Consider the following 19,460-nt stretch of genomic DNA (forward strand, 5'->3'; position numbering starts at 1 on the left):
AATACACCTGCATTATAGAATTCAAAATTTCATCCCCTCTAATGATTGTAAAACAAAACCGGGTTTAGCAGGAAACCGCTGATACTGTCAATTATGAGAATAAATTTATGCTTATCTACATCATTTTCCCCGAGACTTTTTAACCATCCCAATAATAATGCCACCTATTGAAAACTAGCGGAACTATGTCAAAGTTTGTCCAAATCAATTAGATCGCTTTTACACACAGCAAAATTGTGAAATATTTAACACTTAAAAGGTCTAGTTGGACCTGAGGGGAATTCTTGAGTACAAAAGTAGAACATTTTCTATTATTATTATTTATTAGTTGAAATAGAGTTTATTTAGAATTGCTTATGTTACATAAAAATAGTTTTACAGGGATTTTTTTTTGCGTAAAGTAGGGATATTTTATAAGGGTAGTAGGGACTTTTGTTTACGGCAAACTGGCGACACTTTGTTGACAAATGAAATGAAGTGAAGTGAAGTGAAGAGAAGAGAAGAGAAGTGAAGTGAAAATAAAATGTGTAAATTTGAAGAGAGTCTTATTGAGGTGGAAAATAATGAAAACATCCAATTAATTGTGAGTACATAAAGACGTGTCTTTTCTGTCTGAAATAAAAAAATAATCACGTTATTCTTGTTGTGGGTGGCGAAATGTTTATGCACTTGGTAAGCAGTGTAGTTCATTAATAAAGAGGCATTAATTACGATCTCTTTGTATATCTGCGGTGTTGTATGAAATATTGCACTATTTCACTTTCTAACTCACTGAGTTCTTCCCAAATGGGGGGAGGTTTAAACCACGAGACCCACCTTGTGCACGGCCATGTTGGAAGAAAGTACCGTAAATTATTATTATTATTATTATTATTAGGTTATTTTACGACGCTTTATCAACAGCTTAGGTTATTTAGCGTCTGAATGAGATGAAGGTGATAATGCCGGTGAAATGAGTCAGGGGTCCAACAGTTACCCAGCATTTGCTCATATTGGGTTGAGGGAAAACCCCGGAAAAAACCTCAACCAGGTAACTTGCCCAGACCGGGAATTGAACCCGGGCCACCTGGTTTCGCGGCTAGACGCTCTAACCGTTACTCCACAGGTGTGGACAGTACCGTAAATTATGGCGAAAAATGCGTATCTAGTAATGTGGGTAGTTTGCTAGGAGACGGCGTTGCATATAGATCACTTTTACACTAAATCTAAAATTTGTCTTTGCAAGATATAGTCTACTAAAACCCTAAACTGACCTAACCTAACCTTTTCCTTAATCTGTGACAGGTTAGGGTTTTAGGCCGTGTCTCAAAGCTCAAGTCCATACTACACACTAGTGACTAGCAACTAGCTGACTTGTAAACTACACACTAGAGAGCTTTGAACATGTATGCTGGAATCAGGCCTTCTTCATAGACTATTTTTCTCAAAGCCATGTAATTACGGTATAGCACTAAATTAAGAAGGCAGTGTCCTAATGCAATTTAATTACGAGTTATCGGCTGTTATTTATTTATTTATTTTTTTTTTTTTGGAAATTCGAATTCTTTGTTTATAAACAGTTTTCCAGTAAACAGTTCAAGAAACTTAATTCTCAGGTTTATGAACTGAATGGTAATTTCCTGAGACACTAGAAAAGAAACGTAGAAAGATGTAGAATTCTAAAAGGTGTTCAAAAGATGTCTATGAACATTACGTTTGACTGTCAACAATCCAAATAAATGTGGAAAAGGTATGGATCTGAAATATTACAATATTAAAAAAATGTACCGCAGATACCAACAATGTCAATGTTCCAAGTTAACGTGTTATTCTACATTGAACTCACATTTTATTTTCAAAGCATTATCAGCTTTCATAACCCCAATTGTTAATGAGGTATCCATGTTTGTTTAGTGTACAAGTCAACAATCAAGCAAGCATTTTCGTTTACTAGCTGCTACGGACTTGATTGCTATGCACTATGTAGCTTTGGATCGTAACTTCTGACGTCACATCCAGCTATTTAGTCAACAATCTAGTTCACTTCAGCTGAAAATGTAGCTTTGAGACACGGCCTTAGTATACGTTGGATACACTAAGGTTAGGTTTAGTGTAAAAGTGGTCTAAATGCAACGACGTCTCCTAGCAAATTACCGTAATGTGTAATGTTTTTGAGAAATAGACTTTTCTATAGCACACGACACTGAAACTTCCAAGTTGTATTTTTGTAAGTTATACAGTGCGGGAATCTGTGACATGTTGTTAGTTTAGGCTTTCCATATGCCTTGCATATACGAATCTGTGGCAGGTTAGGTTAGTTTAGGTTTTTGGTATGCCTTGCATATACTAAATCAGCCTTGGCGAAAATGTGACTCAGCAGAATGTGGTCGCAGTGATAGCTGTGCATTTCTCTTGCGGCCTACCTCTCACAACCCTCATCCTCTCACTCACTGGAGTCAAACCCCGTTCCATTTGTATTTGTCTCTGACCTGCGAGTGGCGTATCGTCGCAATGTCTCTCTCGACACCATGTACCTCTACAAAAACGAAAGTTTCAAGGAGGATGGAAGGACGAATTTATTTGCTGCCAATATGATGAGAATATTAAATGTATGATTTGTTCACAAGTATTACGGGGAAAACGGCTGTATAACATAAAACGGCATTATAAGACCTACATGTTACTGAAACATTAAAAGGTTACGTGCTATTATTATTATTATTATTATTATTATTATTATTATTATTATTATCTCTGTACGTCGATCCTTTTTCAACAGATGTACGAATAATGCGGTTAGATCTTCAATTCAAACTCACAGATTTACAATGTGATATTAAATGAAAGCTAGATGTGAGGACTTGACAAATGTTGAACTTTTCAAATCTTTGCCAAAAAATAAATATCCGAAGCTTCGTTCTTTCGCTTGCTCTGTTGAAGCCATGTTCGCTACAACTTACGTTTGTGAAAAATTATTTTCAACAATTAAAATAGTAAAAACCAAATTTAGATCACAACTGACAGACAAATACCTTCGTGATCAACTACGACTGGCAGTAAGTGACATAATTCCTGATTTTGAAACTCTGTCGCAGAGACATTCTGAAGACAGTTAATTTTAGGTTGTGATAATGTGTCCCATGTTTTCATATTCATTTCTTTGTTCGTTACACGTACTAAACATTAATTTGTAGCCTTGTACTGTATAAAATTATATTTAAGTGCTTGACGTAAGGAAAATGAAAATCCGTTAATAAGTCAGACAGTTGCTTCACTTCCCCTTCGGGTGTCCGCCTCCCTCCATAGGCGCTATGCACGTTGCAGGTTACACAGTGGCTCGGTGCACGATCACATTTTCGCCACTGCTGTACTAAATGAAGTGAAATGTATGTTTCGCGTTCATTTTGAAATGTTCTACCTCTTGATTTCACGTGTTAAGTAATCACTTTTAGGTTACCTACACTGATCAATTCTTTCCAATTTTTAGCTATTTTGTAATATGTTTTCTTCACATTTCAAACTACCTTTCTTTCTTCTGAAAATTAGACCATTTTCTACTTTTTTCGTAAAAAAGTAACCTTCAATATCGCGCGCTATAGAAAACCCAGCTTTTCATTCATTTGGTTACTGTATTTATTAACTACTTTCTGTAGATATTGTTTACAATTAATACCAAGATAGAGCAGTTTGAGTGGTGATGTCAGGATAAAGCAAAGCCTTAGCAGTGCACGCAGTGGCAATCCTAGCATCGCTATTTTATGGATGCCCTACTACTGGTATTGATCTGCTGGCTGTAGTCCTTTTGGGCCGTATTCATAGACATTCTTAGCGCGGGCTTCCGGTGGATGATCAGCGGACTAACGTTTTTCGTATTCATAAACCAGTGTTAGCGATACGATATGATATGAATCCTGTACAAGTAACCACTCGATAGCCGGGGCTAGTTTAGCACGCTCGTAGCGTGGGCTAGCGAGATGTCTATGAATAGCACTATGTTTGTCTAACTTTCCATAAAGGCTTCTGATTGGAAAACAACGAAAATATCTCCTAATTTAATGTAGAATTTGATTCTGTTTTTAAATGGCCCATTACACAGAAAAGGATGAACTTACGAGAGGATACGAATCGACACAGATTTCAGAGCTCATCTATATTAGGTATGTAAGGAAACAAGGTTTAAGAGGACAGGGTTCTTGTTTCCGGGAGTTACATAACTTCGGTGAATTGTGCAATGCACTTCTTTCCTCTTAAGTAGTTTATTTGCTGCTGGATCTATTTACTTTACGAAGAAGTGGTGTGTCCGGTTTTAAACAGGTATTTTTACGACTTGTATTTTCTTCAATTTATTCAGTTTGTCTTAGACTTACAGTAGAAGTGTAAACTAAAGGCCCATTCACAATGAAAATTACACATAATCTAATCGTAACATAAACACAGAAGTTTGCGCCCAGACTACCAAATGGGATCATTCACAATGATTCACATAAGCATTGACATAAACATTACCGTAAGACGTTAACGTGAAAGTTTGCAAATTCCAAAGTTACATGCTAATGCTTACGTGATTTGCAAACAGAACACAATCGTGGAGCGCTGAAGTATACGACAGAATATGAGGAAATGGCGTCGTTGTTATGTTTCCATGGTTACCAAGTATGTTTGCTGTTATGTTTATGTTCCCATCGTGAATGATGGTATGACTTCTTGATTTTACCGTAACGTTTATATTCTTAAGTTAACGCGTACGTTATGTTTAATTTTCATTGTGAATGGGCCTTAAGTCTTCGAAGTTGTCTGGTAATTACGAGTTCTTACGTTATCAGATTAATATTCTTTTACTTTATTAGTTAATCACTCAGTTTTATAACCATTCATTAAAATTAATAGTTTTACTCCTTGATACACACTGCGTACCGGTATTCTGTGTTACTAAAGAAAGTCCAGCTGGTCAAGTAATGTTAACAGCGGAATTAATTATATTATTATGCACAATTTTCTAATCACGTGAAGTTAATGGGATAATCATGGTGTATGGAAATAAATAGAACGAGCTTATCTTGCGTAGTAAACATCGCCGATACCAGAAGAAAGAGCCCAGATTTGTAATCAGTTCTAACAGAACTGACAAGCAGAACTTTGCAGAAAATAACTGAAGCTGTTCTCAGGAACAATATTGGAGGCGTGCCGTATGAATGCGACGTGAATATCAAGTCATGTGTAAATTACACTAGTGCGTCTAACAATTTACATATAACGAAAATTCTAAGCCGAAAATTGTCAGCCTTAAATACAGTACATTTTATTTTTTAATAGATATTTTTGTTCAATAATCTATATATATATATATAATTTGAACTGGTAATGGAAATTACGGGAAAACTGCTGAACGGATTTTAATAAATGACCCCTCATAAGTTTTTCAGAAAAATAGTAGTTTTCAGTGAAACGTCAATTTTTCAACATAATTTTCCTGTTTCCCAAAATCCATCTGTCGTCAGTTTTGAGAACTAGCTAAACTAGCTAATTGCATTTCAGAATAAAACAAAACACACACTACAGTAAACAATATTACACGAAGGCCATGCTCTGCAAGAATGCTGACATATTTAGAGCTCAAATTCAATTGGTTATTAAAAACTTAACTTACTAAAAATAATTTACAGGTTCGATTCTGTAATTTTCTGGGTACAGCTGTGTATTGGATATTAAAAACTACAAAACTTGAGGTGGTTTGATGACATTATTACCATTAGAAATGAAATATTATTGTAGTTAATGCCATGATGTGACTATTTTTCATTAATTATACATATTAATGCTATATTGATGATATGAAAGTGAAACTTTTGGGGTTATGTAAGTAGATGTAGAGAATAACTTAAATTAGATTTTGATTTCTATATTTTACTGAGTGGCGGCTATATAGTATATGTTACTGAAAGCTATAAAACTTACGTAAGATAATATTAAAAAAAATCAAATATTTTTATAGTTATGAATCAAGTGGAGTTGGGTCTTTTTATATATTTAATAGCTGTGTGGTGTAGATATTTATATGCGTGGTTCTCTTCAGTATTGACTCGAGAGAGAGTATCTTTCATTATTATGGAAGCAAATAACTTTCAGAATGTCTGGTATTCTTCACTGAAAATAAATCTGAAAAATGTTTATTTGAACGTCTAATGAACTTAGTTTGCAGCATTTGCTGCACAAGCCACTAGTACACTTTTATTTCACATCTCGTTTTAGATTCGAAGAAACAACCAAGGCTGTTTAAAAGCACACCAATAATTTTCTTATCTAAAAAAATGCTGATTGTGGCAGGTTTTAATTCTTTAGACATAGAAATCTGTTGAATGTCTGTGTTGTGTTAAAGAATGGTAATTTCAAGGTGCGGCTATCCATACTTTTTACTACGTTAAACAGATACTGATGAAGTACGGCGCATTGTCTGTCTTTAGCAGTAAAGTTTCATTTTTAGTTAATTACTAGAATTACACGTCATTATTTACTTTAACAGCACCGTACTTCTACTGTACGAGTATATGGAACATAGTGTATGTATTAGTGGTCACTTCTTATCGTGGGGATCGTATTGCACTGTATTTTACCCTGCACCTGCGTGTATTTTAATAAATATTGCGAGTTGAAGGTTAGGTTAGGTTATATGAAGGAATACCTAAGTGACATGAGACTGAGGAATGTGACAAGGTTAGAGTGAGTTAAAGGAAGGGATAGCTAAGGGACAGGAGACAGAAGACTATGGCAAGGTTAGATGAGGGATTAGCTACTCTAAGTGACAGGAGACTGAGGAATGTGACAAGGTTACAGTGAGATAAACGAGGGGATAGCTAAGGGACAGGAGACCGAAGACTATGGCAAGGTTAGATGAGGGATAGCTACTCTAAGTGACATGAGACTGAGGAATGTGACAAGGTTAGAGTGAGTTAAACGAGGGGACAGCTAAGGGACAGGAGACAGAGGACTGTGACAAGGTTAATCAGAGATGTCTCACCACATCTGACAAGTCGGTGACGCTAAAGTAAACAATTGCCGTTCTATATACACATTCATGTTTCACCTTTCCATCCTCGTCATGTGGTTTAGGGGATGATGTACTTTTGACCGATACTAGACGGGCACACATTGCGGGTCTCCTTGTCATGTAGTCAGTACGGCACAAGGCCACCGCCGAAACAACACAGGACAGTACATGACAGGGAGACAAATATGCAATCCCGTTGACGGAAGATAAGCCACTTCCATTACTCACGCCGAGAATCGAACCAAGGGTCGCCCTCAGTAGCGCAGTTGGTATAGCGTTGGCCTTCTATGCTCGACGTTGCGGATTCGATCCCGGCCGAGGTCGATGGCACTTAAGTGTGTTTAAAATGCGACAGGCTCATATCAGTAGATTTACTGGCATGTAAAAGAACTCCTGCGGGACAAAAATTCCGGCACATCCGGCGACGCTGATATAACCTCTGCAGTTGCGAGCGTCGTTAAATAAACCATAATTTAGAATTTTTCGAACCAAGGACCGCTTGGATGGGAAGCGCATGCGCTATGCACAGAGTGACGGAGGCGGACTCTTCATATTCCATTAAGGAAAACAGTTTTTGTATAGAGTTGATGATAATGCAGTATGTTACAGTGCGATTCGTAATTGTTTCGTAAATCCTGTCAATAAAAATAGGTGTTGAAATTGCCTTATATTTCATAAGTACCACTAAAGTTAACACCACCTCATTCTAGTGCCGAGGTCATGGAAAGCATGGGGCTCTACCTCCATGCCCCCCACCAAGTGCCTTCTTGGCATGTGACGGGGAAACCTTTACCACTGAAGTTATTTCCAAAATTATTTTATGCTCGACCATGCCGAAATGTAGTAACTATACACCTGGTAGCAGTCCTTTAATGCATGTCATTAAAGTACATCTACTCATTAAAGTACAGGTGTTCAGCCAATGACAAGTCAGCTTTGTACCGTTATAAAACCGCAAGTATCGATTATTCTCGGATATGCAATCGAAAGAGAATTAGCGAAAAGTCACGGAGGCTGGAAATCCAATACTGTCGCAGAAGGTTATGTTCTGTTACTATAATAATTAGCGTTAATTGTAAATAATATTCAAATAAATTAAATTTGTCATCTCGTTTTTCAATATCTAATTTAATTTCAATGTTATATGAAAGTTAATATTTAGTTTACTCTGTAGGTTCTTATAGGCTACCAAGGTCAATGTGGACATCTGTTCCTCGGAACAAATCAATACTTTCGCGTCTGCGCACATCTCACAATTTACGAGGTATTGCTCAAGGTCAGTTAGATACAAATAAAATGAATAATTTCAAGTTAGAAATATGGTCGAGCATAAAAAGGCGTATGAAACTCGCCTATAATGGTAATTAAGAAGCTCGTATGAAAATTATGAAACTCGCTTGCGCTCGTTTCATAAATATACATACTCGCTTCTTAATTACTATCATTATAGGCTCGTATTAAATTATTGTATTCAACATTACTTTTTGTAAGTAGCGGATTGTTTAATAGAAATATTTTACAATTATACTATTGTAACATACGTAGATGGAAGGATAATATTAAAATGGATTTGAGGGAGGTGAAATATGCTAGAGACAGGATTATTCTTGCTCAGGATAGGGACCGATGGAGATCTTATGTGAGGGCGGCAATGAACCTCTAGATTCTTTAAAGTCATTTGCAAGTAAATAGGTTCTATTGTAATATAAAGAGAATGATTTTAATAGCTATTTTTAATAGCTATACTAAAAAAAATAAAATTATTTATCTTGCTTAGAAAATGAGGTGATGCTGTAAATGCTAAAGTAAAAGTAAGTTTTACGTGTTAATTGTCACTTCCGTGCAGATTCATGTCACAACTGTTACAGAAATAATAATGTTTTTAAATTAAAATAAACAATCATAGAGCTTATCAACACAGATAGTTAATGTCATCCTTGAAGTACCACCAAAGAATTTTTAAAATGTATTATTCAGAATGATTAACATATCGTCGTTTTCCCTGCAATGACTCTTATGTGACATATTTATCGATTTTCAGATTTTTGCTCTATTAAATAACTTAAATACTGATACTTCAAATAATAAAATCTCCTATATGTAATTATATTTCTTTGTTTCGAAAATGTAAGAATTCACAGTCTCTTATGTACGGCTGCCATAGGATGAATAAATGTGTTTTTCCTTCCTACTGAAAAATTTTATATTTTGCACATAGGAGGTATTGCAGGAATAACGACGATATTCTTAAGCTGATATAATATGAAGTGCCGAGGTGGATGACATTTTTGTCACATCCGTTGAAGTGCAAAAAATGCTTGTGAAATGAAAACCTTAAGAGTAATAATAATGAAAATTCAAATGAGTCTAATACAGACCGCAAGATGATGAGGTGAAGACGGAACATCCAAAAAAAAATTGTTTACATTAAAAAAAATGACTTCTAAAACTGTGTACATGTGACATCCATTACAGAAGAATGGCTGTTAAATATACAGGGACATCATTTTATTTTTACTAACATTTTTAATATTAACCTGTCTATACCTTTAGAGAACCGGAAACACCGCTTGCTCCCCCCTCCAAGACTGGAGTTCGATGATACTGGCGTGAAACACAAATCACTCTACTAGGTATAGGAAGGAAGGAAAGTAGTTCATCCATTTACGTAAACTAGGAAATATCGCGATTTTGAGTTTGTTCATTTTCATTAGGTTTTTCTTTAATCAAAGTATAGTACTGTATTAAGAATAAGTGTTTTTACTCACGAAGTGAGTTATCCATGCGAACGTATTCATTATGCAGTGTATATTATACTGTCTACAGCACATTAGTGTACAATATAGAGAAGGAAGTTAAATTGAAAAATAATCATAATATGAATATTTAAGCACAATTTTGAAAATGGTGGCCGTTCATTTCGATACAGGCTTCAGTTCTTTTGTGCATATTATCGCACTATAGACTATTGCATCTAATTCCAATTGCCAGTTTCGTCCTTCGTACTAGTAACTCATGTTGAAATAATTCTGTACCTACTCTATAAAAGAGTATCTTACGTACTGTAAATTCAATTTTCACTTCTGCCCGACCCGCAACAGATAAAATTACTCAGACATGCTATCTACTGTCCGTCCAAGTGGTTATGCCGCAGGATTGTAGAAAGAGGGGAAATCACGTGACAGTTAATTACTTAACGACGTACTTTTATTTAAGTTATTTTAAACAGCTGTATAATATTACGTAAACGTCCAATTCCTAACAGAAATTAATGTTTTCAGAAAAGAGCTAAGACAGCCCAGCTTTTACAGAGGGGCGAGCAGAAGCAGGTGGGGGAAATCGGGATGCGACGTAGGCAAACGGACAGTACCTGTGCGAAAATATGATTCAATATTGAAAGCTCTTTCGTCACTGGAAAACGCGAACATATTTCTGGAACGTACTATACTCAGTAACTCAGTACTGCTTACTATCTGCGGTCTTGGTTCTGTGTGGAGTTGGAACTTCTTTAGTAGAAGGGGTGGGAGTGAAGTACATTAAAAAACTCAGGTACAATAAAAATTGAAGTAAAAATAAAATGATGTCCCTGTATAAAGAATAATTTTAAAATACTTTAAAAACGATTACAAAATAAAAATGGAAAGCACTCTCATATTCCAGCGCCCCTGAATGAGCAGAACTCGATTTCATATTTTCGACGTAAGAGACTTTTGTTGTGATTGAAGTACTTTCATGAGTTTCCTCAATATCTCAAATAGCTCCAGTCAAGTACCGAGAATGGACCACAAATTACATCACTTGTCTTTTACGTGAAAATATTTTGACAGTTGATAGAGAAGATTGATATAAATTTAAAATTAATCCGCAAAATATTTCTTGCTCTTATTTGTGGTTGTTCATCGGCAGCAGTACAGCAAGCCAGGAGTTTTTAAACAAATATGACGTGCAAATGCCAGACTGACCTGCTCTAGGCCTCCTGAAGATTTTCAATGAATCCAATGTTGAAAGTCCATTTATTTGATAGATCAGTATCTATATTATTTCAGTTAAACTGATACAATTTTTGTAATGTATGAAACCGACATCAAGCACTTCTTTCTATCCCTCATCATAGAACGTCTTTATACTCATCTTCCTATACTGTAGAAATACCTCGCCTCTGGAATTCGTTATCTAATGACGTCAGGGACTGCCGGACTTTATCACAATTCAAAATTAAATTGGAAAATTTTGTCTTAGTTAATGTTTTTTAGGTATTGCTAAAAGTATTGATTTGTGTTTTTTTTCTTTTTCTTTTTTAATCTAGATTAAAATTGCAAGTTTCTTGTTTATGTTAGTTAATTAGTTAGGATACAATTAATTATGATACTTAATCACTAATTTAAAGTTTGTGTGACTGCAACCTGTGTATATTTTTGTGTGGCTTCACTTTTCTTGTAGTGTTTTTTTCTCTCTCTTTATTTCTGTGGCCGGGAGGAAAAAGGTCTTAAGTCAATTTTTTGTGAAAATGAGATTTCTATGTATTCTGAAAGCGGAAACAATTCCCTACAAGCTGGTAAAACGGCTAAAGTCAAATAAGACTCCTGACTGGACTTATAGAGCGTTACCAAATGTCCTAAGTACTTTTTGAATCGAGCACACACAGAATAAAGGACTTAAGTACAGTATATTTAATACTTTATTCCTTACAAACCATCACATGTTAACTTTCCATGCTTCCCTATTAAAAAAGTCTAACTTGTATTTTAGCCATTTTATCACATCCTGATGCCCTTTCCTTTTAAAACTTTAAGCACCAGGTAAACAGTCCTATAATTGTTTAAGACCCATTTTGCAATCCTAATAATTTACATTTCTCATTTATTTTGACATGAAAAAGGTCTTATGTTTAAATAGTCCCTTCTACTCAGTTTGGCTTCTAGTCTTAAAAGGGCTTAAGTGCGGCTATTTTTGGAAATAATCAAGAAAATTGTTAAATGAAGAACATTATCTATTTTAGAAGAAATATAAACAAATAATATCCAGGAAAAACCTCTTAATTAAAAAAAACTATATAATTGACACCAATTTCAATCTTTCTACTGCTTTCCTGAAAAGTATAAAATTTTTACTTAAGACCTTTTTCCTTCCGGCCACAGATTTCTTATGTAGCTTTACTTTGTATATAGTGTATTTTTTTCTGTTTATTTCTATTATTGTATTTGTATTCCTGGCGTTGTGGAAGAGAAGGCCTGATGGCCTTAACTACACCAGAATAAATAAATAAATAAATAAATTTCACTGTTACGTATTACTAAATAAACATGTGCACTGGTTTCCGCAACACACCGTATCTGTATACATATAAAGGATGTAATTAGGAATATGCAGTTTTATTTTTGCCTAATGATCTTATCTTTTGAAAATGTCGCTAATTAATTCACACAATATTTTCGTGATGGTCGAAGAAATACCTAGCAGTATGACGTAATAAAACCACTGCGATCCAGATATTAAAATTGTACACAAAAAAGATTGCTTGGAAGCTCGCTGTTGTCGCCGAGGGAAATAACTTTCGCAATAATGAAGGAATCGTCGAGTTCATTGCCGTCACTCCACTGGCGTAGTTCGTTAACGCGCCACTCCGATGCAGTTTCACCGTGATTGGAGATCCCATTAACAGCTAATTCTGTTTTACTTACTGCGATCTTCATTGTTGTACGTGAGGTAGGTGCTGTAACCCAGAACTGAGACTGAATGTCTGCCAGAAGGATGGGGACACTTTATATAGCAGCATAGAAAAGGATTCACTTTCGCTGCTTACACGAGTCCCTGGTCGTATCCTTCCCCTCCACTCGGTGTTTCTCCATGCACCATAAACATAATACCAACCCGCTATGCCTCCTTGGAAAGTTTTTTTCAACATATAGGTAGTAGACTAAAAACAACGACAATTGAGAAAGTATTTTTTGCATCATTCCGTTGAAATGTAAACAATATTGTTATGGTAGTTGCACTGTGATTGGTGGAGTGGTGCTCGCATTATGAACTAGTGATGCACATTTCAGGAAGTGAAGATGTTTCACTTGTTTGGAGTCCTGCGGAGAGAATTTCCGGTTCTAGACTTCTTCCGTAAGTCATTATTGCTTCGACAATTGAAAGGAACAGAGTGGACTGTGCTTAGTGAAGTTAATAAACTGTAAACACATGCGGGAGGGCAGGATCATTTCACTTCGGTTGAAGTGGTGTGAATGAAGACGGCAACGCTTGTGTTTGTGAAGTGCATATTGTAATGTAGTGCAATGTAGCATTGGTGTAATACACAGTTCAGATGTATGATTAAGATTGGGTTACGTACTATTAAAACCTTTGGACAAACTAGCGCACACGTGCTTCTGGTGATTTTGGAAGTAAAAATCGTTGAATTTATAAGGCATTTTTTGTGGAGATGGTGTTGAAAATGTAAGGATTTTATAGCGATATATTTGGAGGAAGAAAAATGATGGAAAATAAAGTTAATTATGTTCAAAATGAGAGATACGTCGTAATGGAGGTGAATATTTGGTGGTTTCTAGTGACTATTTCGTTTATATGATGTCATTCTGTTTTCGGCCAATTAAGTGTAATGAAATTTTCAATTCCAACCAATCACAGTCATACATCGCGATAATTTCTGCAGCTCGATTTATCACTATCAATTTATCGCATGGTCGTTCTATTGTTTAGTCAGTGTCGTCAACGTTTTCCACGTAAATCGATGAGCATGAATCCATTGTACTAAATAAAGTGCGAAATCCTACTTCTACATCTACATCTACATCTTCACCTTCTAATTCCATGTTCATTATATCTAAAGAAAATGAACCTCCTTCATAACAATATTTAATTAATGTATTAATCAGATTATTTGTAATTATACTATAAAATGTTTAAATTAAATTATGATTTCAGCAGATAATGAAAACGTATTTCTGTTATAATAACAAGAGAAAAGCGCAGTACATGTAATTAACATTTTAAACCTGTATTTCGCTTTTCTCAACTGGCATTACTGAATAACATTCAATTTATTTATTGCAGTAATCGTTATTCATCTATTTCGACTTCACATTGTCTGAATAGGTTAAATATTCATAAATATATAATTATTAACATTTTGTGAGCGAATTTTAGGGATATATTATTTACATTTTTATTTTATTCACGAAATAGTCCTAATAAATGTCACTCGAGGTCTGAAATTTCCCAAATAAATCCACGAGCGAAGCGAGTGGATTTATCGGCGAATCTCAGACCTCATGTGACATTACTATAGATAAAAGTAAACGTAGGAATATGAAACATACGAAACGATATTATGTGAAATACGCATAATTTGTATCAATGGAATAAACATTAAAAATATAAAAAACAGAACAAACAATAACTAAATAACTCACAGTTTTCGTAATGTGAGTTCGTTTTTATACCCGCCATTACAGTACCTTAGCTCGCCACAGACCAGTACAGACAAAGTCACTAAAAACAAATCCCAGCGCTGGAATATATGCAAGGCATACGAAAAGCCTAAACCAAAGCTAACCTAACCTAAGGTAACAAAACACAACGTAAAACATTTCAGTGTACATTAGCGTCAAACATTCGTAATGTCACGCAAGGTTTTGTTGGTAAGACTGAAGAAACAGCTCAAAACAGTTGAAGGCCTAGACCTTTAAGTGGAGTACGGAGGGAAATATTTATTCGCTAGTTTAGCCAAACCTTTTATTCTTTAACTTCATTGTTGGTGCGGAGGAAATTTTTAAAAGGGTTTATCACGACTTCGTAAAATGCGTGGTTTCTTATCATTGGTGGAACATATACCCACAAAGGCTAAAATTAAGAAGTTAAAATGATACAGTTTAGGGTGTGCGCGTGCGATCTTTGAAGTTATCTGTGCATTTACTGCGAGAAACCAAGGAATACTACGAAAGTCTACTAGTTGAATTTATTCTAACATATATCGTTTCTTATATTGTAAATTTTTCGTACTCAATATTGTTGCCAGCAGTTCGTAAGTAATGGGCACCACGTCTCTGAAATGGATGGTTATAATAGGACTAGATAATCCATAGGAGTGAATTATTCCAACGTACTATAGGTTGTTTCAGTGACTTTGTAGACTTTATCAGTATGAACAATCTTCATATAGCAAGCCATTAAATGTGAAGCACAGGAACGCCATTTCATAATTTCAATTAAGAAACACGCCAAACGAATTATCTTCGCACCAAAAAACTACTGCTCCCTGGACCAAATTATCGTATTTTATAATTGTTTGAATGCAACAGAAGTCAGAAGTCTTGCTAAACATGTTATTGCTGAAGCACTACAAAATGCCACTGAACGAATATTTCACACTTTTATCACTGCCAATGCTGCGCTATAAACCAATTTTCAGCAATATAATGTAAAAGACTGCCTACAATTATTTGGAAAGTTTCAGAGAAAATACACAAATTCAATCTTCTAACACGATTTTTTTTAATTAAGTAATTTGCTGGGAGACATCGTTAGATATAGGCCACTCTTACACTAAACCTGTAATAATTTAAGCTTATTAATCAAATAATATGATTTTACTTACTGTTTTTTATATGCTCACCTGTATGTAATTTCTATTTTATACATATTTCATTGTTATTTTCCATCCGAAGATCATTAAGAACGCTGAATATTATTTAATATCTCCTATCGTTCTTCAAATAGTGTTCATATGCCATGTTAATTTTCATTTGTTTTCATAAGTTAACAATGATGCACATTGGGAGCAACATATAAGAAATTCTTTTCCTACAAAATCCACGCTATATTCACGTTGTTTTGAAATGATTAATCGAAGATGGTTTGCTTATTGTTTATTACGCGCACATTTGTATGTAATTTCTATTCCATACGTTTTTTTCTATCCCAAGATAATTAAGAATGGTGAATATTATTCATGCTTGTTTCCTGTATTTCTTAAAATAATGTGGCAAAATTATGTGGCATGTTAGTTTTTATTTGTCGTTATTTACGTAAAAATGATGCGCCAAAAATAAAAAATAATAATAATTTCGTACTCACTCCACATCCCTGTATTCACATTTGTTTTTCAGTGATTTATTAAAGAATGTACCAGCTGGCTACGGACTGGAAGGTCCGGGGTTCGATCCCAGGTGGCGATAGGATTTTTTTCTCGTTGCCAAACTTTCAGAACGGCCCCGAGGTTCACTCAGCCTCCTATAAAATTGAGTACCGGGTCTTTCCCGGGGGTAAAAGGCGGCCAGAGCGTGGTGCCGACCACACCACCTCATTCTAGTGCCGAGGTCATGGAAAGCATGGGGCTCTACCTCCATGCCCCCCCAAGTGCCTTCATGGCATGTTACGGGGATACCTTTACCTTTTTACCGGTATTTAAAAGACTGATAATTTAGAAACATGTTACATAAATCATCCTTGTGCCAAAAGAGAATGCTCCCTGGACCAAATTGTCGTATTTTGCAGTGGTCGTCAGTACTCGCTGAAATGGGTAATAATATAATATAATTATGTTGTACGTAGCAAGATCGATTATTCAATTGATAGGATATTTTATGAGGTTGTCACGACTGAGATATCTATTGTCAATTGCTTTTATTTGTCAGAAGGCCTTGACTGACTGGTATATGAGGACTGGCGCTCTCAGGGATGTAGGTCGGGGTTTGGGATGGCTCACAAGCAACAAGTTATACTAAATATGTTTAGGATTGGTGTAAAACTGGCCTATGTCTCTCACCCGAAATGGAGTGCCTGTATTTCACGGCGTGATTATTATTATTATTATTATTATTATTATTATTATTATTATTATTATTATTATTATTAGTTAGTAGGTAGCGTAAATAGACATAATAAGTTGGTAAATAAATAACAATTGTTTATAATTTTTTGTGATTTCAGTAGTTTTGAATTAATCCGTTTATCTATAAGTCATTTGAGACACATTTTGTCCTATTCAAATGGGCATTGTTTTCAATAAAGCGTTATGTAAGCATGTAGACTACAATCAACAGTTCCGCTTGTGAAACAAGTGAAGAGCAAACGTATTCACCAACTTTCTCATAGTTCACTTTAGCAGCTGACGGTGGATATTGAATTAATTTTAAATCAGTGCCAAGGTTCAGGAATTCTAAAGCATAAACAAGTGTAAAATTAGACACTAACTTGCCACTATAGCTAGAGCGAAATGTACCGCGACCATCCAAGTCGAGTGGGAAATGCAGATTCAGGGAGCTTGGATAGCAGCTCAACCAAATTATCCGTGTCGGTGCGATTGCTTTTAGCAATACAGGTAATGACCGACTCCAGAAGTTGAAATCTTGAACAATAGAGACTGGATAAAAAATGAACAACAATTGTCACGTTAAATTATAGTATACTTAACATAGTATATTACAATAACAGAATTTCAATGAGATTTATCGAACTTGCATTACGTCAAAATAACGTGTTAGTTATCTCTGAGTGTTGTGTGTTATAACTAAGAAGTTTCATTTAAAAGCATTAAGAAGGAGGGGAAAAAGAACTGGCCACCCTACCCCATTATCTCCTGGTCTAGTTGCCTCATAGGTTGTTGGTATCATTTGTGAGGTTCAGACCTGTCTTAAGACAGTTGAGTAAACAACAATAAGAATAAGTTTGATCAATTCTCACAGTCCTATTTCTCGCTCATAGACTTGATTGTTGCAAGTTATTATTTCTGCCGTCTCTGTTTGGAGGGAGCATGTCCATCCATCGTTTGCTTGTGTCTGATCAGTGGCGCTAGTATGTTTTTACATCAATTGTACGGATATTTGAGAATAGAGACGTGGAGGGGGATTAGCAGGTACTTTTATAAGTAGAAACGTCTTGACGTGCGACTTACTGGCGGGTTGTGTTAGCAGCAATAGTGTGATATTGATCCTAATGAGTGTCTCTTGTTTGCATTGCATCTACTTAGTTATTCCGGAGTTTTATTTTGTCACAGGAGTTTTAACAAGCTTGCCTCCTATGTGCAACTCAATTGTCGATTTTTGTAATAATTTTGCAAATTTCTCTATTTGATGGAGAAATACAATGCAGACGGTTATAACGTCTACGTTTAAAGTTTCGTGAAAGCCATGTTCGCAGGTTTAAAAATCCCGAGTAGAGTATGGAGTTTTCTTGGAGGTTCAGAGCCGTTATGATTTCATTTCACGCAGTCTTTCTATTCATTAGAGCTCCTTCAGTGGAGCGGCGAAACACGGAGTGAGACAAATGGCCAACAGGCTTGGAGCTCATATATTCAGTTTCTTTCAGCCCAAAACTCCCTCGCAAGGACGCGTTTTCGCGTGTCCTTTAATGTTTCTCCTCTCATTTCCTCGTTCACTTACTCACTCACTCTCTCACTCAGTCACTCACTCACTCACTCAGTCACTCACTCACTCACTCAGTCACTCACTCACTCAGTCACTCACTCACTCAGTCGCTCACTCACTCAGTCACTCACTCAGTCACTCTCTCACTCTCTCACTCAGTCACTCACTCACTCAGTCACTCTCTCACTCAGTCACTCTCTCACTCAGTCACTCACTCACTCAGTCACTCTCTCACTCACTCACTCTCTCACTCACTCACTCAGTCACTCACTCTCTCACTCAGTCACTCACTCACTCAGTCACTCTCTCACTCAGTCACTCACTCACTCAGTCACTCTCTCACTCAGTCACTCACTCACTCACTCTCTCACTCAGTCACTCTCTCACTCAGTCACTCTCTCACTCAGTCACTCACTCACTCAGTCACTCTCTCACTCAGTCACTCACTCACTCACTCAGTCACTCTCTCACTCAGTCACTCACTCACTCAGTCACTCTCACTCAGTCACTCAATCGCTCAGTCACTCACTCAGTCACTCACTCGCTCAGTCACTCTCTCACTCAGTCACTCAATCGCTCAGTCACTCACTCAGTCACTCACTCGCTCAGTCACTCACTCACTCAGTCACTCGCTCACTCAGTCACTCACTCACTCACTCAGTCACTCACTCAGTCACTCACTCAGTCACTAATTATATTCATTAGTCTGAAACTATATCGATTTTGAATAAACCAAAATAGTATTTGATAAACATTTTTTCTATACCTGACTGACTATTGGAGAATAAATATCTTTGCAAAGGACATTTATTTAGAATCTAACGTTAGTACGCAATTCATAACCTTTTATATAATATAGACCTATTAGTGAAATGATTGCTTTTAAGTTGAGTATTAAATTTAAATAGTTTAGTTATTTATAAAAATATCAATATATATATATATATATATATATATATATATATATATATATATATATATATATATGGCCCATATTGTTTTGGAATTTAGTCTAATATAGAAACTGAATAAAGACATCTTGAGATTTAATAGATAATAATTAA

The 19,460-nt window shown here is 35.7% G+C and overlaps 1 protein-coding gene across 2 annotated transcripts in view; it reads right to left on the minus strand.

Annotated features, from left to right (window-relative positions):
* The window catches only part of LOC138702627 (uncharacterized), a 108,735-nt gene that overhangs the window by 19,925 nt on the left and 69,350 nt on the right, over positions 1-19,460 (minus strand). The window contains exon 1 of one of the 2 annotated variants that reach the window (XM_069829945.1): positions 12,706-12,846. The exons of the other annotated variant lie outside the window; for it this stretch is intronic. Within the exon in view, the coding sequence (XP_069686046.1) occupies positions 12,706-12,717 (12 nt within the window). The 5' untranslated portion in view covers positions 12,718-12,846. Of the gene's footprint in view, positions 1-12,705; positions 12,847-19,460 lie in introns of those variants that run through there. 2 annotated transcript variants of the gene reach the window in all.

This window comes from Periplaneta americana, chromosome 7, assembly GCF_040183065.1.
Source record: "Periplaneta americana isolate PAMFEO1 chromosome 7, P.americana_PAMFEO1_priV1, whole genome shotgun sequence".
NCBI classification, from domain to species: domain Eukaryota; kingdom Metazoa; phylum Arthropoda; class Insecta; order Blattodea; family Blattidae; genus Periplaneta; species Periplaneta americana.